The 21,898-nt window shown below is 37.4% G+C and overlaps 1 protein-coding gene across 4 annotated transcripts in view; it reads right to left on the reverse strand.

Annotated features, from left to right (window-relative positions):
* Positions 1-246: 246 nt before the first annotated feature.
* BICD1 (BICD cargo adaptor 1) overlaps positions 247-21,898 on the reverse strand; it is a 190,941-nt gene continuing 169,289 nt past the window's right edge. The window contains exons 9-11 of one of the 4 annotated variants that reach the window (XM_056341113.1): positions 12,869-12,877; positions 12,621-12,696; positions 5,986-6,073 (exon numbers count right to left, since the gene is read on the reverse strand). In XM_056341113.1, the coding sequence (XP_056197088.1) occupies positions 5,986-6,073; positions 12,621-12,696; positions 12,869-12,877 (173 nt within the window). Of the gene's footprint in view, positions 6,074-12,620; positions 12,697-12,868; positions 12,878-21,898 lie in introns of all 4 variants that reach the window. The other 3 variants (XM_056341109.1, XM_056341108.1, XM_056341112.1) reach the window with 3 other exon arrangements.

Here is a 21,898-nt window from a genome sequence, read left to right on the forward strand (position 1 = left end):
TCTGTTGGAAACACTATATGGGGAATCAGTGTTTTATTATCTCTCTCAATCTCAGAAAAGAGCAAGCATCTTTGCTTTAATTCTCATTTGCGTTTCCTTTAATGTTGATTTCCCTTCTTCATTTCCTGTCTGATACCTTTGAAACTTACCGTTATGGATCTTTATGAGCTAAATAAATGTAGAAGTATAAGCCAAGCCAAGGCACTGCAAACTGATGTAAATAGAAGTAGACCAGACAGCGTGGCATTAAATGAACAAAAATGGCCAGTTTATTCACTGGAACAGTTATGCATTACACTGTAATTTTAATTGGAACATAAAGATGTAAGAATCAGTATATTGGCTTCTTTAAATTATTTTCTTCAGCACTAGAGTGTTTTTCCCAACCATTTGACTGCATGATCATATTACACATGTACAAGCACAGACTTTATGAATCCCTCACAAGGCATTAATCTAGGATTGTCTACAAGAACAAGGAAGAGTTAACATGGAAAATACTTCAATTTTAAAAACAAATGATGCATTTTTGGAAACAAGAATTATTTAACTTTTTTGCTTTTAGCATAAAGTAGCAACAAGAAGAGTTTCCAATATTCAGTCCTTAGCAAATGAACACATATACTTTTATATTCTTCACCACCTAGAAACACTCTGTCATTTAACCCCAAGAAGGCAGGACAACATACTGTCAATTCAACATAGGAGTAGCTGAGTTATTACAGCAGTAAACATACAGTATACAAATTTGTGTTTGTCACAAACTCCACCAATGTTAAAACTCGTTTGAAAGGAACACAGCAATCTGTATGGTTTGTTAGATACAGAACATCATGCAAATGGAAACATTCAAGAAATTACAAAAGTCACAAAACATCAGTTTTCTTTTTTTTTTAATTGTTTACAAAGGATCGAGTTAATTAACCCTTTAACAGTCAAACCACAGGGCTGAAAATCAATAGGACAATAACTAATAAAATTGACTTAATTTATCTGCTGGCATAGCACACACAGCCATATCTGTGAACCGGAGAGAAAAAAAAAAGCTAGATTACTCTTATTTCTTCTTCATAGCTGATAAAATAACAACGCAACTAGCAAGCCATTCTACTTGAAACTTTTATCAATCACTTGTGTTTATTGATTTCCCAAATATTTTTGAAATCAAATAACCAATACAAACTGTTTAACTCAGATTACTAATGCTGAGGAAAAAAACACACACTCTTTTCCATGCTTTCTTTTGCAGCAAATTGTGATAACCAAAATAAATACAGAGATTTGGAGGAAGACAGTTTTGAAACACAGGGCCCTGTCACCCAAAGTCTGCCTGCAATCAACTCCAGTCATGGAATACAGGATTTTTCCTTTACCTTTTGTCAGTTTGTCACTTGCTTGCCATTAGATTTCACAACAGGGATTTTCAAGACTTGCACAGGAAACAGATTAAAAACCAATAAGGATTTAAGCTGTGCACCTCTGAATAAAAGATACGGTGTCTCTGTGACAGTCCTCTTGCCTTTCTAGCAAGAGGAATATGCAGATCGCACAAGAAATAAGAATTTTCTAGCTTGGTTATGGATATGGAAAAGCTAAACGATGTTAAGAAACTCATGCACGCATTTTACATTGCATATTTAGATGCATATGTGCCTGAAGGCGAAAGGCAATTGCTTTTTTGTTTCTCTTCCACAGGATGCTTAATTATACTAAAAAAAATCCTTAATTGCTAAAAAAGTCTGAATATTGTATATCCCTTTCAGACTCACTGCACACACAGCAAAGGAAAATTGAAGAAAAGCAATGACTGTAATTTTTAAAAAGGTAACTATAGCAATTACCATACTTCAAAGGTAAAACATCAGTGCCTGCCATTCTCAAATGAAGACTTCCAAAGTACAAAAGAAAGAAATTTACTGTAACTTCAGTGGATATGCATCTTCCGCCAAAGAAAGGAACAGACCTCAGAAGGGCTGATATAATCTATACCTTATGACGATGATCAATGCAGCTATAGTCGAACTGGTAGCACAACTACTGACTTTGGCATTGCACGCTGAACGACAAGGTTGGTATCAAAATAAGGGCCCAGATTCATGGGTGTCATTCCCAGTGTGATAAGGACTGGGTTATATCTTACTAACAGCTTAAGTATTTTCAACATAACTGCCATGAGCAGCCTTCATAGGTGAGGTCATATTTCATAAATGAGGCTATATTTCATAAAATAATCTCCTTTCTGTTCACACTTAAATATGGCAAAAGGCTTAAGTTTACCATTTTTAAAAACAAAAAATAAACTTAAAGTCATCTTGGCATTCAAACGTGCAGTGTTAAATACAGTTTCATTCTAAGAACCCTACTGTATATTTATGATTACATTAGTTTACTGTGAAAAACGTGGATGCAGAGAGCAGAGAGATGCCAACCTGTCAATCAGATCTTTCAGAAATAATATTCCTATTACCTCCATCTAGAAGGCAGAAACTTCTATATGATTAGCATGAAAAATGGTAACATTTCCTCTTTCTGTAAAACCTCCATTTATCTTCTGACTGATAGAAAATATTTTTCCATACTATTACATTTTACAGTTCATTTATTTATCTTTTCCTCCCCATATATTTGATTTATTTCCTTTTTTTTTTCCTTTTCTGTTTTCCCCCACACATTTCATATAAACTGGATTTCCAGAAGTAGATCATTTCACTGAACAAGGAATATTTTTTCACTACATTCGAAAATAAAACCCAAACCCAAATGTCCCAGAACTGAATAGGGTATTCCAAATCCAAAGAAATGTCAAGGCCATCACAGAGAACAAAAGCTGCCTTTCAGATACAAAAGTCAGAGCAGGGTTTGAATTGCTTCCTCACTGTGTAGGACACATTTCGGCATTTCTGAGTATACTCAACTATTACAAATACATGTATATTTTTTTCTTCATCTTTAAAAATCAGAATAAATATCAACACATCTAAATTAATTTTAAATTGGGAAAATATAAGAATTTGCAACCTTTAAAAAAACAGGCTTTCATTTCTGGTTTTGTCTGCATGTAAATATTTCGTATAAAATCTCTCACAAAGTTGTACGTTATTAATCACTATATAATAAAGAAGAATTTATCATCTCAAGTTCAAGATATGGATTTTATTTTGCACTGGTTAACTGATAAAAGTTGTCCCAGGGACCTACACAGGTACTTACAATGCAGTAACTACAGCCATTTGTACATTTACGTTGGTTTGTTTCTAGTTCTCTTACATTTCCAACACTTAAGTTTTCTTACATATAAAAAAATGTAAATTGAAAACTTAGAAATTAAATATTTAAAGCTTAAGAGAATAAAAAATTTAATAAAATCACTTATTTCTATAAAAAGGGGCCACAGTTTCTATACCATTGGATGCTGTTTCATAACTCTTGATCCACATGGACATACCAGTACAATGTTTCTATTTTCCCAATCTGCTCTGCAAATCACAACTGGAAACAAATATGTTTCTAAAGCACTGTTCTAGTACAACATTTTTTCCACTAAATTCATATCTATATAGAAAGAAAATGTATTTCACTGAATTTCTGTTTATTTTGACTTAAATTTGGGGAAAATGCATTTGATTTGGATATGAAAATAGGAAAAACTATTCCAAGTGCAGCCTGCAGTAACTGTATTCAAAGTGCAATGCAAATTCTTTTTCTTTTTAACAATATACAGTAGCTGTCTTTGTTGAACGCAGACGTGGTCACTGTATGATATTCATACACCAGTCTGACAAGGTCAAGAAATTCTGAGACACTTTTTGAAGGCAGCATTTGCCTCAGATAAAATGTTGGTTTTTAAAAAATAAAAATCAAAATAGCAGCCAATCTCAGTGTTAGACATTATAATAGAATGGAACAAGATTTCACTTGACTTTTCTATGACAAGACAACACATAGGTTAAGTACAATACAGAACAGGGATGTAAATGCGTATGAGAAGGATCATGTGAACCGCATGGATACCGAAGTCGAAACACTGCTGAGTGCTGTCTGTTTGATCTGATCAGAATTGGATATCAGTTTGTTCCTATTTTCTCCACCTCTGGCTCTGAATGTTTTGTTACAATAGCTCAGCTGCTTTGCCAAGGTTACACGACATACGTTGTTGATGACATAGAGTATTTGTATTTACAGCACCTTAGTTACTGGTACTATGGTAATAATGATTTGTTAGGCACACTGAGTGGTCACTGATCCTTTCCTCTGCTGATGTTTTGTGTATTGTAACATTTGGTAAGCACTGTTAGTAACAGAAGACTGACTTCATTTTCTCAGATCCAGGCAGAATATGAAAGAATTATTCCAACCACACCTGCAGCAATTTTTTTTTTCCCCAGCTGCTCTCCACCTTATGCTGAACTGGTTTCCCACTTGTAGGTCATACGTGTGCTGCAGAGAAGGAATAAAGACGTGGAAATATCTAAGCCTTTCTTCTGTAAATAAATTAAGGCCACCTGACAAAGCAAGGAGTCTGCTAGTTACCGACAAGCAGGCAGGGATGCAGTACTGCAGTCTTTTTTTTCTAGCTGATGACCAGACGGGAAGCTCATAGATGCTGAACCATGACTCCCTACTTAGCCGCTTGCCTTGCTGTCAGGTACTGTGCAAAATAAATTCTGCTATCTTTGATTTTGTTCTGAAACTCACTACTTTTTAAGAAAAAAAACCCAGACTTACTCAGCTTTTACAGGAAAGAATCTTTAACTAGGAACACTGTGCACTGTTGCGATAGAGTCTGTGTAGCGTAGATCACCTGAGTATTTGTCATAAATCGACATGAGCTAAGGTTCTGCGTCTGTTGATTTTTGGCAAGGAAAAAATGCACTACAGTAAAGTCTTACTAACTCTGATCCACACCATTAACCCTACCTGCATGAGTTCTTTCATCACAGAATGCTTCACACAAAATGCATACGACTTTGCCATTCGCACTAGCCTTTCACAGTAAGGCCTCGAGCTATTATCCTGAATATGGGAGCAGGAAGAAAGAATGTTTTTAAGTAGCACACAACATTTTACTTGTTTTAGATTTTCTTTCTCAGATACCGAATAGAAAGTAACCTCAAAAAACAGCACCAATTCATCTACATGTCTGAAATGCAAAAATATAGTTACATTGCAAGCAAACAACTGAAAACAAATCAATACATCATCCTTTCATCTCCTTCTTAGGCTTAATAATTATCTTTCAGTGAAGAGCTAGAACAAAACCAGAAGCTAGTGTAATAGGAATTAAAAACCAAGTGCATAAACAATATCAGTGCAGCAGCAAAATATACAGTCATTGTTAACATTCCAATTCAACCTATTCCCAACATTTTTGTGCAATAAAAATTGGCCATATGCTGGCCAATGCAACAAGCCTCTTTTTAATATTAACACAGTCATTCTTCACTTAAGCTATTTCTGTTTTTAAAAAAGAAAATCAATTAAATACAACTCTCACAAAAAAAAAAAAGACTGTATCTTATAAACACAAAATTCTGGTGCAAATAAAGTAAGAAATAAATATCACACCCTTAACAACAAAAGGAAATTTGAACTGGTTCCTATGGCTGAACTTAGAGGATGTGAGGGTAGGATTTTTGTAACATACTTTTTTTCAGTATTGGCTTAAGTCTCTCATTATTTCCGAGGTAAAGCCAAGCAGCTGGGAGAACGTTTTTGTTGACATGTTAAATTTTACTACACTTTAGTTGTGATAGCAAAGTTTGAATACAGTCGGAGGAACCATAAAAAGTCTTCTTGATAGGTTGGGCTCTGTGCTTTGTGTTCTTCTTCTCAACCTTCCCTCAGTCGCCAGAGCAGGGGATATGAATCCAGACTTGTCAATGCAGCAACAAGGCAGGATTGTCTACCCGCTTGCTGGGAACAACCCCAACCTTTGTTGCATGAACTCCACTCTGTTTGCATTTTCTCTTACGTTGCATATGAAGATTAGGGGTAAGGAGGAGGCTTAGAGAGACAGTTGAGAGGGGCACACTGAGAGCTGGAATGTGGCTGCTCTTCTGGAAGAGCATTAGGACTGAAAATTAGAAAAAAAAAAAAAAAAGAGAAAAAGTGCTTAAAATACAGAGCAAACTTTTTACATGCACGTAAATAGTACAGGACTGGAAACAAACTTTAAAAGGGGATGAAGCCTCATCTCTGAATCTGGATCCTCAGATACACAGTATACATAAAGAAAATCCTCAGTGTGCACACACATTCAATGACACCTGGATGCATATCTGAAGTGGCACAGATATCCTGCTTGCCAGTTCATGTACACAATTTCTGTGTGCATGCTCTGATGAAAAATGCTGTGTGGAGAAATGAACGCATGTGCAAAATGGGGGAACAAATTTTGAAAGACAATATAGGTGCCATCTTTGTGGGATCATTAAAGATTTTCTATATGCAACTCTTTAATTGCTTGAAATGAAGGACAGTGCCATTCTGGAAATAAGTTTTCATAACTTTGTGAAAATGTGATCTCTTACCGAATGTGACCTATTTACTAGTACATATGAACAAATACAGTGTAACCTTCTTCATCAGGCAACCTAAGCATTACATATTTTGTAATTGACACTTCCAAAGGGGCTTTTTTGTGGTTTGTTTTCTTTTGGTTTTGTGCTGTTTGAATCCTCTTCAATTCTGTCATATACTTTGTCGCTTGGCTGTTTTTTGTGTACAATTTGTTTGAAAACAGTATTCAACCCTTAAGCCTCTAAAAGTGCATCTATAGCGTGCACTGTCCTATAGCGCAGAGGTCTGAACCAGCGTTCAGCAAACCAGGTGGGCCTGGAGTAGCAGCCTAGCAGTGGCAGCACAAAAATAAGGGGCCGCTAACACAAACATACCCCACTTCATCCTGCTGAGTGCCAGGGTGCTCCTGCTAGAAAAGTTTTGGATAATCAGGTTTGCTCATTTAAAGGCAGCTCAGCAGTCTGCACCACACAGCAGTAGGCAATGCAGGCATAAATCGCCCCGTATGATTCCTCAGCCTTGACCTGTCCTGTTGTAAAAGGATGAACTTCAGCTCATCTTGATGATGTCAAGCTAAGTGACAGCCTTTAAACTTTCAAGGAAAGCATGTGGCAAAACAAGATACCAAAATAGAATGCAAGTAAATGTAATTTATTAAAAAAAATAAATTAAAAAATCAATCAAAAACCAGTTTTCCTATGTGTCTGGGGAGACTTTTTTTCCTAATGCTTCAAATGTTCTGCAGTCTTGAAGTTATTCCAAGCTCGACAGTGTGATATATATGAAGCACAATCATTTATGTCCCTGTCTTCAAGAAAATTTGCCTTTTCCGTTTTCCTTCTTTAGAAACCGAGATGTTACATATTATCTCTGCAGCAGACTATTGGAGTGTTGGCTGAAGGGATGCAATTACTCTATTGCTGGAAATGAATCAATTTGAAATGCCAGAGGTATATGAAAATCTGCCACTGGAAATGCCAGCTATACTGAAATTGTCTGTAGTTCCACATATAGCACCTACTTGGGGAAACAAAGAAATGACATTGCACTTGCTTGAAGACAGAAACAAGTGTGCGCCATCACCATTAAGAAAGTAGATGGCAATGTCCACATTTTCAAATCAGAGAAGCCTAGGAGACAATGACCACAAATCCACAGGTATTACAATTCAGCAGGAGCTACAGTCCTTGCACCTCTGGGTTTGTTTTGGGTTTTTTATTTATTTGAAGATCATAGACTTGCACATTTTAAGTTAGATTCTCTTTCACATTAATGCTCCTGAAGATGAGTTTTGTGATCGCAGAATAGCTGGTGAAAGTGGGTTATAGAAGCTCAGGACCTCACAAGCTTTGTTTTGTGCTCAGCTGTCTGAGTAGGTCGGTCCCCAACATGTAGTGTTAGGGACTATGACTCTTTGGTTTCCATATAGATTTAGTCTAACCTAAATCTCTATGTATAGATAGGCATAAATACTTAATCTAAAATATTTTCTTGCAACTTAGTAGTTGGACTTGTTTAATCGAACACTCTGAGAAGACACAAACCCTGTCTTCTCCAAGTAATTTTTTCCATGGCTGTATCCTTTTCTTCTGCCATGTTCTGCCACACACAGATGCAGATACAGCATCTAAAAAGGTGTCTGATCAAGATCTTTGCCTGCTCTACCCAAATGAGTCTGTATCAGGAGTGACTACAGATGGATCAAAAAGGTCTGCATTTACTGTCAAACTTATCCACTCATCAAGAGCCAGCCCCTGGCTTGAGCTCCTCCTAAATTTACAAGATAGGCTTAGGAGAAGCACTAGTCTTAAGTCCTTCAGAGAAACAAAACCAATTTAGAACTTGAACATCACATTTGGGGAGTAAAAACAAGGAGGTGGTCACATTACCCTATGAAGACTGCCTGACTCTCCTCCCTTTCTGTCCCATTTGATTTGTAAAGGACTTCCATAATTGTCAGGAAGGAACAGAAACTTGACCGAATTTTCCTTGCTCATTAGCAGAGATGTGTTTGTCTTTTGGGGCTTCCTTCCCAGCTTTAAAAACAAGCAACAAGCTATTCATGCTCTGAGGGAGAGGACTGGTGAGGAAATGGCCACAGTTAAGACTTATGTACAGCAATGGCCTGAAAGAGGGCCTCTTTGAGACACAGCAGGTTCTCCTCTACACAAATATGCACAAGCATATTAATGTTTTGGCATGACCTTCAGTACAAAGTCAGCTCTGACTGCAACTACTGTAATAAAAACTATCCCAGCCTATGCTCAGATTAGGAAGCACTGTGCTTAGAATTCCTTTCATTATTACATTCAGATTACACACTTCTGTGCACAGAAGAAATGCAAAACTTTGTTTCACCATTCCCCTTTCAACCAATAATAAATATTAGGGGCATTAGGAAGAGAAAAATAATTACAAGGCTACAAGGCACCTTTGTAGCAACATGTATACACCCATCATTTGCAGTAGGTTTCAGTCTTTTCCTAAAGCTCTACTGTTACACCATCCTCTCTTCAGAAACACAATATATCCAGTTCAGTAATGCAGACTACCGTAGCAGTATATAAACAAAAATTAGATCAGAATCAGCAAGCGACACATGGCACTCAGTGTGCTTTTGATGGCAGTATAGGTGATCATGGCAGCAGGTCCTGGAGCTGAGCTATCAGGCACATTGACAGTCGTGGGCAGTAGAGGATGGCAGGTGAGATTAATAACACAAAGCAATAGAGAGACATGGAAGAAACTGAAGCTGTTGACTGTTAACTGAGAATAAGGAAGAATATTGTTACATTCCCCCCATGGGATATGTGCAGCTTTTAAAACACTTGGTTTTAATAGATATTTTTGTAAACCTCTCTTTAAAGGCTGGTGTCATTTGGGGATATATTCATTCAGCTGATGAGTGAAGCCTGTGTCATTTTTTGCGTTAGTATTATTTTCTGGTTTTAAGCATATCTTTTTTTTTTTTCCCACCAGTGCTCTAAATGCTAATCATGTATTTCTAAAATCAATTGAAAAAGAGCATGCAAAGCCCTTCAGTGTTAGTAAGTACTCTGCTCTCTGCCTTAAAGATGCCATTTGCATGCAATATTGTCTGGCATTGATTCTAAGTGTAACAAATCAGCAATGGAAAATATAAACAGACCGGTAATATTTTCAGAATGCAACTATTCTGCATGCAGTAATATTTTACCTTATTTCTTATTTTATATAAAATACAAGCATTATTTCTTAAAAAAGATAATATTAATTTAATTTGCAGTATAAGGTTTTTTGGGTTTGTTTTTTGTTTTTATTAATACATAACTTGGGTCTACAGTTTGTCTTCTAATAAAGAAAATGAGATTTTCACTGCATTAAACAGAAACCTGAACATTATCCAAAGACAGACATGCTTTTTTTAATACTACATGATGGCAATATCTTAGCCCTGTCCAATCTTGTCCATCGGACAGGTAGTTACAGACGCTAGGAATGGTGAACATCATCCAGTAGTTTTCAGGGTAGGCCTAGGTTTGGGTGCTTGCCCCATACTCCTGAGCTTAGAAATTTGAGGTGGTGCATGGAGGGCAGAGCGAGACTTTAATGCATTGTTGCATTAGTTTACTTAGAAAATATCTTACTAAAAGTTCTAACAGATTCTTTAGATCAGGTTCCAGTTGAAATATGTAGACTTAAGCAAAAAGACACAGATGAACAGGTAAATAAATTTACTAGATGTGTCCTGGAGTGTCATTTGGCTTGAATCTGTTCATAGCTTACGCAGTGAGGTTCACCAAAACCTATGCACTGGAATCACAATTACCAGAAAATCCAGAATTACACAAATCCCACTTAAAATCCAGTATAGATAATGGATGAGGGAAATCTTTCTGTATTTGATATTAAAGTTCAAAGTGAATCTATGTGTTATGGTCAGGAATACTAACTAGCTTGAACATGATTATACATACTGCAAGTTGCAGAAAACATCCGTGTGAATTACAAATCTTAACGAGCTGTTGTTTAATCCTGGGTGAGATGCCACTGAGAGGTCACGTTACTGCAAGAGTAACGTTAAAGACTTAAAAACAAGCATACCTCTCTCAAAATGGGTGACTTCAGGGCTGGACAGAACTTTAATCTGCATCATTTGGCATCACCACATGACTGAAAGCATGTCCCATGCCAGGAGGGACTGTCAGAGGACAAGGAAGGGCAGTGCAAGCTCTCGTCTTCCTCCTCTGCTGGATTTAGAAAATCTGAACCTCAGTAAGCCTAACTGGTTCTTTACATGACTTCAAATTTTACTGCAGATTTCAATTACTTTATTTAAAGCAGATGGCAACTTCTGCCATCAGGCTGACTTGCACTAAATCTTGTTACACTTCACTACTTTATGACACTGTGCAGCTACTTGGCTGAGACAAGCAAGGCAACAGTGCTAATATCTCAAAAATAGTGTGTTGTTTTCACCAGAAGAGTATCAATCTAGTGGTAAAAAGCAATAGTCATTTAAAAGTCAATAGTTCAGCTAAGTATACAGGTGTGTGTTGTTTGTGAGATGACTGATCTGATTTTTTAAAAATATTAACCATATCTGTAAATATCATTACTGTTTTCTATGTGCCAGATTTTGATTTGGAAACAGTGGCAAGAAGGGCCTCTTGAACGCTTACAGTTCTGGTTGTAGCTAATGGGGTCTTCCTAACTGCAGAAGAATTCAGGGACAAACCAGAAAACCTTGAGACTTTCCGTTCGGACCTTATCCCTTTCTGTGGGTTTGTTTGCAGAACAAGGTAATGCTTGTGGATAAATGTATAGCAGCAACAAATCAGGTAGGTCTTCCATTCTGAAAAGAATTTTTAAAATTGCAGAAGCAATTTGTTTGTTAGCATTTAGGAAGGGATGGTAGTAGAGTATATTCTCCACCAGAGGAGTAGCTCTGGAAGGAACAGGACAGGCTTTGGTTTTGTGATGGTAAATTAAATAGGGTTAAAATAAGAATCATTGACATTAAACTTCTGTGTATCCAAAGCACCTAATGACATTCTCAGATTGCTGTAACATCTAAAATACAGCAGAACTACTTCGTATGGATTTTAAATGGAACTAGTTTTTTTTAGTGTGCTGTAAAACTCCTATGGTACTTATCAGTTATAATGAGCTTTTGCCAAATTTTCAGTAAGATTTTTGTAGTACCTTTAAATAGAAGGAAGTTAATAATACTTCCACTTTGTAGGGAATAAAAGATAAGCACAAATGAAGTGGCTGTTCCAAGACAACTGAGAGAGCCCCTGTGACTCTCAGAATTAGTGCTTGGCAGTGTCTGATGTGCAGTCTGAAATCTGTAGCATACCTATTTCCCGATGCACATGAAGTTTAGTGCTGTGCAGGAAACAGCTTCATTATATGTAGGGCTATAGATCAACTTGGTCACTACAGACCAGGCAAAGGTCTAAAAATAATGTAACCTATTATAGGCATAAATGAATGTATGCAAATGATGTACCATGAACAGATAAAAGAAAAATATTGTAATCTCTTTTTGCTTAGGTTTAGGTTTGTGCCTTGATTAACTCAACCACCTCAGAAGCACGATTTGACCTTTGCACCAGCTATGAACAAGGACACCAGGAGTTTACTTTTAACAACAAGATTAAGAACTGACTGCAGTGGGTCTGAGTTTCCAGGTCAAGGAGAGCTTTCTAAGAACTGTCTGCTAAAATCTTACAAATGCCTTTAAAATGCCATCTTGCAAAAGGGAAGCCTATACCTATGCCTAAAATTAAAAGTCCCCTTTTAAGTAAATTTATCTAGAAACAAAATAAAATCTTCACTATTTTGGCATCATTGAGAAACTGTCTATATAAAAAGACCAAATGAGGACTGCAAGATCCAACGCTGCATTTTTTTCCATGTTTTTACATGGATATAAGCGCATGAATGCTGTCATTCATGTCTGTGTTGTCACTGCAGAGTTATCACTGTTCCTCAAGTTGTTAAAAGTTTGCTGTTAGTGAAGAAGTGTAGGGAAGAGCTTTTGTACAAGGAAGAGGAGGGGAGTTGCAGACGTGCATGCAGCTATGTGCAAAGAGAGGAGAGTTAGTTAAGTTTACCTGACAGTCTGGCAATCTGGCCCCCTGGCTAGTTGTGAGCCGTGTGGCGGTATGGAGGCAGCAGGCTGCTGACAATCTACAAGAAACTGATAAATTAGACATATATACAGAGAGATTACAGAGCAAGGGGTTAGTAACAGTAGTACATAGGCTACGCATCTGATGGAGAGATTTAGTGAGGAATGTGTTCTTGGTTCCTTATCTCACAGAAACATCTTTTTTCTGATAGTAATAACATTAGGTTTTGCCTCTTTTTTCTTTTCAGGAGAAGCAGTAGAGACCTTGGGGTTTTGTTTTTCCTTAGCACTGGCAAATTTTTGTTTAAACAGACAGCAATAATGGGCTGTATTCAGGATCTGGGTTTAAGCCTTGTAATTCTCATTCTTCTGCTGTTGCTGAAGTTGTTTTGCTTAATCTATTATAAGAAGTGTCAATAAAGCTACTCAACTTCTCCAGTGAACTTACATCCATATAACAATTACAGATGTCATTTCATTATGGCCTTTGAGAAAAAGCTTGCAAGAAAGTTTTCACAACTTCTAAATAGTGCTTGTGAGATTGTTTTTTGTAGAGAAAAGAGAGAACTTGATACAGTCTGTTTTCACTCTTCCGTCTAGATTATTTTATCAATTCTCTGCCAAAGCAGTTTCCTCATTAATCACTTGCAAAGCTGTATTCTAATTCTTAATTTATTAAATAACAGTAACACCAAATAATCCTTTGTTGTTACGTTTTTACTGTGACATTTGCAATATGAAGATAGCTTTAAACTCAATATGTGTGGGACTTCATGAAAGTAGCTGAACAAGAAAACCCTGCTTTCTAGCTCACTAGTTTCTACCAGGATTTCCAGATCTCAAGATCTGCTCATTTTCCCCGCAGTGGTCTGGCCTTTCATTCCACTGCCTGTGTGATTCAGACTGTCAGATAACAGTGTCAGCAGGGTCTTTTTGAACATTAAAATCTATGGGTGAAATTCTGACCATCTGGAAAGCTGCTGGAGATTACTCTTTGTTTCCAGCAGGGTTTGCAGACCTATTATCTTCTCTGACTGCTTCAACCTAATTCTTAACTGACAATTCAGTGGAAAGGAGTTACTTTCCCCTGAACCTTAAAAATGAGACAAAAGCACTTCATGTACTTGGAAAGAAGTTGATTCTGTTTTTTTCAATTGGTTCCTACTTAAAGCTCAACACCAGTAATCATTTCTCTTTACAAGGTAGGTGTTTTCCAAAACCCACTTCTATTCTTTGTCTCAGTCAAGTGGAAGAATATACAAGCAATTTGCTGTCAAGGGTCTTGAGGTGACATCAGGTACAGTGCAGAGAAACACACCTTCCTAGCAACACTGAGCATCACATCAGCTATCACATTTCTGTTTCACACAAGCCCAGAGTGCTTCTCCCTACTTCCTATGAAGATCTGTGCTGACCTCCAGTGGGTGGAAGCAAGCGTACCCAAATCACTAGTTTCTTCCTGCTTCAGCCAAGAGGAGAGTGGTTTGGACCTATTTTCAATTTCACAGGTACCTACGTCAGAAAAATATATGCAGTTAGTGCTGGCACCATTGTGTCAGGAAGTAAAAATGGAATGAGAAATTATACTGTGCCATTCTCTCATTTATCAGGATGGTCACTACAGTCCTCAGTACGTCTTTTATCAGAGGAGTGCAAGAGTTTGCTGTGTATTTGACCCATGAATACAGTCATTTCAGTGCAAAGCTCAGTTAAAAGAAAAGGTGCCTGGGGGGACAGACAGGGCAGGTTAACTGCAGATGAGAAATGATTGTAAAAAAAATAATAAAATAAAATTTTAAAAAGTGAATGCCTTGTTCTAAACAAATTAGCTTGCAGAAGTCCAAAGCAAAGTCATCGCTGACAGCTTATAGAAGGTAGTCAGTGAGAAAAGGAGTACAGAACAGAATGCTGTGTGATAAAAAGATGTGGACATAAATACAGAAGATTTTGTTCTGACAGGCTTTTCCAGAACAAGGCAAATGCCTGATTTATGATCCTATTCTAATATCTCAAACATCCTGCAAATATTTTATGATTCCTCTTCATCTGCTAGATTTGGCAGAATGCATGAACAGAGTGCCAGTCTGCAAGCATTATGCAAGCTGCATAATAACTATTCCATGTGAACAAACTCCCTTGACTTCATATGAAATAACAATTTACCTGGTGTCAGCAATGCTCACATAATCTGGCTCACACTCACATCGGTATGAAATCTAGTGCTCCACATAACAAAATGGCTGAATCGTCTTCCTACATCCTCCAGGAGTGAAGTTTTGAGGATTATGCTAAGAAAGAGCTAAGCAGAATGCATATAGCTTAGATACACACATTTCAAATTCAAAGGCGCTCATAGCTACTTATTTCCATAGCTGTGCCAGAGCTACCTTTATTCCTTCTATATTTAATCCTTTTAAGTATTTTGGAGGGTTTGTAACACTACTCTCTAATGTCATGACAACCATAAAATGACTTCTTGTTACATGGTGCTTAAAGGTGAAAACTAGCAGACAGCAATTCAGTCCTTCATTTCTGCTAAGGAACTCCTGCCTGTATCAAATAAATGTTTGCTTCTTTCTGAAATACTCTGCTGACGGTTAAGAGATTCAAAGATGTCTTTGCTGATTCTGTGGTCAGTGTCACATACCATAAAGACAAGGTAAGAAAGACATGCCCTCTTTTACTCAAAAATAAAAATAAGATAAAAAATGATGTTGGAAGATGCCTGTTCCCAGTTATTATTCAACAAGGAGTGTCAGTTAAGCTATGGAGTGAAGGAGATGCTTGGGGAACACCAGCACCAAAATTATTAATAAAGTTATTAAATACAGATTATTTTATTTCTCCATCACGTCCAGTTGCTGTGAGAAAATAAACTACTAGGGGCGCTCTGTGTGTGTGTGCTTTCTGATCTCTTAAGAGTCCTTTTATGATTCTATGAACCTATAACCAAGAAATGAAGTTCAGTGACCATTTCATCCACAAAAGGCAAAGAGCTACTGTACACAAAAAAATCATATGATGGTTTTCACTGAATTCAACAGCTGGAGTCTTTACAGAGTCCCATGGCAGTATCAGACAATGTTCACCGCTATATCTGTTGGAGCTTTGAGGCTTGACTCGTGCTATACATTAGGCCTGTTCTGATTTTCCAGTTCTTAACATTTCAGCCATTTTCTAGCAATGGTGGTGTAAAGGCCTCAGAGATTTCCTCTGTCTCAGATTAGCCAGTGCTGATTTTCCTTTGGAATCTAACACCTAGTCCTAATCAGGTTCCATCAGCTCCTGATGCAAGAGCATTAAAAATACGAAGCTGAGAGAAGCTACATCTGCTCATATGAGGATTGAATGTGCTGCTATAAATTACTGGCTTAGAGCAAATCTCAAAAAGAAAAAAATGCACCAAACTCTTTTCCTGTGCTTCCCTTTGGCTCAGCCACAAGAACAACGCATTTCCCTCATGTCACAAGGTGTGCTTTGCCCTCCGGTTTGTGAGGTGTGTGATTCTAATCAACACAGGCCTGCTTAACTGGGTTAATAGTGTCCAAGAGATGGGCATTGCCTTCTGTTGACATCAGCAATGTCCCCAGTGAAAACACTACATGCAAGCATTTTCAGTCCCACCTGCTCAGGAACCAGCATACTGCAATGGAACATTTTAGCACATTTTGACACTCAGTAAATTACTAATCTCTGTATAGTGCTGTCAAAGATAAGCATTGAGGATGCTGTGAATGAGTAACTGATACATAACATACTTTTAACTGTGTCTAGTTCAGTTAACTAGTGGAGACCTTTTTTTGGTTTATCTGAAAGGGTAAAATTGAGAATCAAGCAATGAACCAATCAAACGTTCTTTTTTTTTTTTTTTTTTTTTTACAGTTAATGTTACATATTTGGTATTTCTGATGTGAAAAACACTGGGAGAAAAATCTGTTCTTGGTGAAAGAAAAGCTGTCAAGAAACACTTATAACAAAATACAAGACTGAGGCTTTTTCAGTCTTTTAAAACAAACTCTCCTTACCATCCCACTGACCACCCCAGGCCAACAGAAAATCCTTGTTTCCTACCTAAAAGTTTTCAAGCTACCTAGCTTTGTGTCATGCTACCCAATGTCAATTGAACTTGCCCCATAACGTTTGAGGAATTTGATAACATGTCTATGAAGATGTTATTGACAATTTACTTGAAATGAGAAGCTGTCTCCATTTATATTGTGATGAATTGTTTTCTTTCCCAAGATGTCAATTTAATGGGAAAAAATAAATGGTTAATAGCATGAGTCAAAAGTATTGGGCAAAGAACAAATCAGTAATCTTATGACTGTGCAGAGGCAGAAACATGCTGCATCACACAGAAAGTCCTATAATGACAATAAATCAACCCTCTCTACTCAAAGGTGGGGAACAAGGAAAATTTCCAAACCCAAAAGACAAATGCGAAATGTCAAGAAGAACAGGGCAGAGAACACTAAAACTCTCACCAACCTCACCGTATTGAGATTTGTGGAGATGCTTTCAAACTGTAATCTGACAGGATGAGAAAAGTCCCAAAACTGTTTATATCCAGTGGTGACAGGCACAGAAGTTTTTACTATTTTTTGACTAGCTGGTTTCACTTACAATTTTTCTCTGTTTTTCTAAAGGATGTCAAGAAAACCTTGACCTTCCTCAAGGCCAAGAGGAACTTTAAGTGGTAATGGTTATCACAAAGAACATCTGGTGAGAGGACAGCTGTGGCTTACTTTAGGAAAAAAGCACAAACAATGGTAGAGGTCAAAGATTAGAAGTGTCTCTCCCTTCTGCTTCCAGGGTCAGCTTGGGTCTGGAAATAACACAGTTACCTCTGCCCTATGCACAGCCCCAGTGGGTCAGTCCGCCAGCTGCCAACTGGGAGCAGCTCTGTATTTCTGTGGGCTGTCCCTGGAAGTAGAGGACTATAGTGGAGCAAACCACATGGGTTCCACTCAGAGCCTGGTCAGCCTTATTAACCCCAGCTCTCAAGAGCAGGGTTGACTCGGGTTGTCCTGGCCTGGGAGCAAAGTGAGCAGCGCTGGGGGACCAAGCCATGCTGTAGAGCCATTGTACAGCTCCATGACAGCCAGCCCTGTTCTGGCACAACTAGCACACAGGCAGCCTGACGAACTTCACCAGCTGCAAGGCAGCCTCTGCACAGACATTTTCCAGTACCCAGATGCTCTGGGTTTCCACACTGTCTGAGTTTTACCTCCATTCCCATTAAACTGAATAACGGATTGTTGCTTGGAGATAGTTGGTACTTGGTTGATAAATTTGTCTAAGTTTTGGCTTACTTCACGGTAAAGCTGATCTACTGTAAAATTTCTATGTCAAGTCTTGTAAATAGCCAGGTAACTCAGATCGTAAGCTTGCTATACAGAGAAGCTTGGTGTCTGAGATTATTGTTGGTTTGAGAAGTTTCAACAACAATGAATTCTTCCACTCCTTATTTCTTAGTCTTCTCAAAACTTATTTGAAGAATAACAGTTAAGAGATGCAAGCACACTGATGAACTCCCATTAGCACACAGAGCTGGAGGCATCAGAAACATCTATATATTGCACTAAGATGCAACAGGCCAGCAGTAGGATGCGTCTAAAATCCTCATCTCCTGTCACCTCCACATGTCCATTCTCTTCCTTCCAAATGCGGCCCAGGAATGTCCCACTGTTTCTACAGACTCTTGATACAGGCTTCCTTCTGCTCCTCTTCCTCTCAGCTCCTTACCTTCAGGACAAGGCCAGACAGAGTGAATGTAACAGAGAGCCTTCTGTTAAATGCTGCTCAAGAATAAAAGCATGTGATTAAGCTTATTGGAAGAGGTAGGGGATTTAATTGCTATTTCTTTATAGCATTTAGAGAAATGCTATCTGTCTTGGCAAAGCCAACTTGTGGAGCTTCACTAACAACTTCACGCACTACCTGGCACATAACACAGACAGACATGGTTTAGTAGGTCACTGATTCAGTGGTTTTCCAGAACGTGACAGGTTTCCTGGCTATGTTCCAGTAAGTCCTTTCATCTATACAACAGCTACAATAGATGAAGTGGTTTTTCTCCTTATTTCCTTATTCTGCATGATTTGATTTCTACTTTCTTTTTAGACCTGAATTACCCCAACCTAGAGAGCTGTTTTGCCTTCAGCCCACGTGCTTCAGCGGTAACGTGACTGCTGGCTCAAAGTACAGTGATAAAGCTATAAACCTAGCCTTGCCCTTTGCTGTAGCTCATATTCAGTATAATTTAAAAAAATAAATAATACCTAGTCATTAACAAAATTAGTGAAATGCATTTTTCTCCAGTTACAGACTAAGAACATTAAGGTTTCTTGTCAGCTCTGTAGGTTTTTTCACACTTTCTCTGTCATGATGTGTTTATATTGTTTCTCAAATGATTTCTGTGAATGCTTTAAGTAATTCCTCATTAAATCTACTGAGAAGCTAAATAATGGGTTAGTAAAATAGCAGAAATGGAAATGGTAGAAGGTGAGAATATATATTCAGTTCCTCTCTTTTATATACAGTTCATAAAAAGCACATTTAGAAAGGTCTGATGGTTCAAGAAATACTTACTCATTAAAAGACACACACATTTTAAACATTTCAAAAGAGGAAAAGACAGGTCTTAAAAATACAGGTATCGCCACACTTGTGTCTTGTTGATTACTCATCTTTCATGGAAATGTAAGTGTCTAGGATACATTTCAGACAGCCAGAAAAAAAACCCACAAAACCAAACCAAAAATACTTGTGCTATTTTATGGGTGAAGAAGGGCCTGATCCAAAAGCTGAAGTCAGTGGGAACTAACTTTAGCAGGCTTTGGAAGAAACAGCATAAGGTACAACTACAAGGTTTCATAGCCCTAAGAAATACAGACAGGGAGATACTTACAATCAGGGATACTAGTCTTGATTAAAGAATTGCTGGTGAGCTTACTCCATACATCACAACATCCCAAGGAACTGCTCTATTAGAGAGCTAAAATATCAGCATGTCTAATTTAAACAGAGACTTACTTCAGCTTTGCCTATTTTCTGAGACGAGAAGCACAGTATTGAATATTCCTGTATATTTGATGTTAAAAATCAATAAGTCATGAAACCACATTAAACCTTGTCATAAAAGAAGATGAAGATGGATATTTTTTGTTACCAACATTGTCAAGGTATTTCAATAACTGTTTCAGTTAATTGATATGACTGGATTCCAAAGCCCAAAATTTTCATAGAAAGCAACAAATATCTGGTAACACGCCTTAAAGATATGACGTGTCACCTGCATACCTGTTTAGTTAGAAACAACCAGAAGTCTAACAAGATTTTACTGGAGAACTTGAACAAATGACACTAATATTAACCATTCCATCCAGCAATGACATAACTTAGATAACCATGACATAACTTAGATACACCAGCAAAGCATGGAATTCACTGCACTTTTGGGTTTTTTTAGTGTTTTAACAAACTGATTGGGGCTTCCATTAAAAGTGGGTTTTATTTCAGAACTGCTTTCTTTATATAGTGAAAAATACAAATACAAATCAAATGAAACTTGTAAAACTGCAGTGAATTCATGCCATTATTCCATTCATGCCAGCTAAATTATATTGAAGTAGCTAAATTATATTGATCAGCATGAAATGTATGGTTTTGATCTCATCAGTGATAACTGGAAAGCTAAATGCAAGAGAGAAAAAGCATAGAGCGAAAAGGTCCTATTCACAGTGGCACCAAGAGGTAAAAGTACATTGAGCCAGCTGACTTCTTCATCAGTTACAGCCAACTAATGTCCTTGGCAAGGATACTGTTCTTCAAATTCAAAATGGCCTCCACAAGGACAACGTACCATGCTTGAAATGACATAAATATGCAATGCTCATTAAGCTTACTTAAATGAGCATATCAGATGCAGGACGTGGCCCTGAGAGCAGGAAGATATATACATATATCTGTATATATGCACTAATACTGCTCATTAAACAATGAACACATATATACACAAACACGGCATGTTTACAAACCCCACAGAAAATAGAACAATGCAGAACAAAAAAGTGAACACAGATAGAAAGGTAATAATGACTGAATTATCCTTTTTGTGAAGAGCATCATGTTCCAGTGAAAAAAACCAAAACAAACCAAAACCAAAGTACACTTGATTTTAAAAAATTCTGCTGAAAAGAAATAAAATCTATTTTTCACAGAGAGCAGAGACAGATTAGAGCAATACAACATGAGTCTTGCAATAGCCAGTATCTTGCCCGATTACACAAGCTCAGACACATCTTGCAGGTACAGGATCACCATCAACACAAATACATTCTTGGTAGATAAAAATACAACATATTTATTTATAGCTGAGGATTCAGAAGAATCACCCACAGATCTCTAATGAGGCAAAGGGAAATTTGCACTCAGACTGTAAATTTGAGTTGTCAGAATAAAGTTGTGTTTTTAAAAAAATAATAGTTCCGAAGAACTTGCATGTTCCACCTGCTTTGCATTGCTTGGATGAAGCGAATCAAACTTACCTGACTGAACAATTCAGAGCAGACTAGTCTGACTAGTTAAATATTATATGGCTGCATATCTTATTTAATAGTGGTGGCTCAGTTAACCGTCTGCACTACTTTTTAAGAATAAACTTTCACTTAATGTACAGATAAATCCATATTGTTCATGAAGTAGCATTCAGAATAAAATTCTTTAACACAAAATCAGCAAAGAAAGAGGTATCTAGGCCCTAGTCATGTTGATTTTCCTTTTCATTAATCTATAAAATTCCTTCATGAAGGAAAAGAAAGAAATAATTTAAAACTGTTCACTGGGTGACCTGAGCAATCAAAGATCTACAAAGCACCCTCCTAGCAAAATTCATGTCTGAGCTGACAGTGTTCCTCAAAGGACTTCTTCCACAATAATTTTCAAAAGAAGCTCTGCTTTCCTCCATGTTCAGATTTCTAACAGTCCTGCTGTTTCAAAATTGAGAAGTGCATAAAAAACGAAAAGTTGAGGTACTGAAGCAATGTTTACAGCAGCAAGGCTTAGATACCCACAAGCAGCTTTCTGACATTGGACTTAAGCTCAAAAGCAAAGCTAGAACTATTTTTGGCAAAATACTCTTGAAGAAAAAAAAATGTGCGCAGCTGAAGACCTTGCACATAAAGCTGTTTCACCACACAATGAAAGAAGACACAAACCTGTTATCAAAAATTTATTCCCCCTACCTTTCCAATGCTGTAA

Source organism: Falco biarmicus, chromosome 5 (assembly GCF_023638135.1).
Source record: "Falco biarmicus isolate bFalBia1 chromosome 5, bFalBia1.pri, whole genome shotgun sequence".
Taxonomy (NCBI): domain Eukaryota; kingdom Metazoa; phylum Chordata; class Aves; order Falconiformes; family Falconidae; genus Falco; species Falco biarmicus.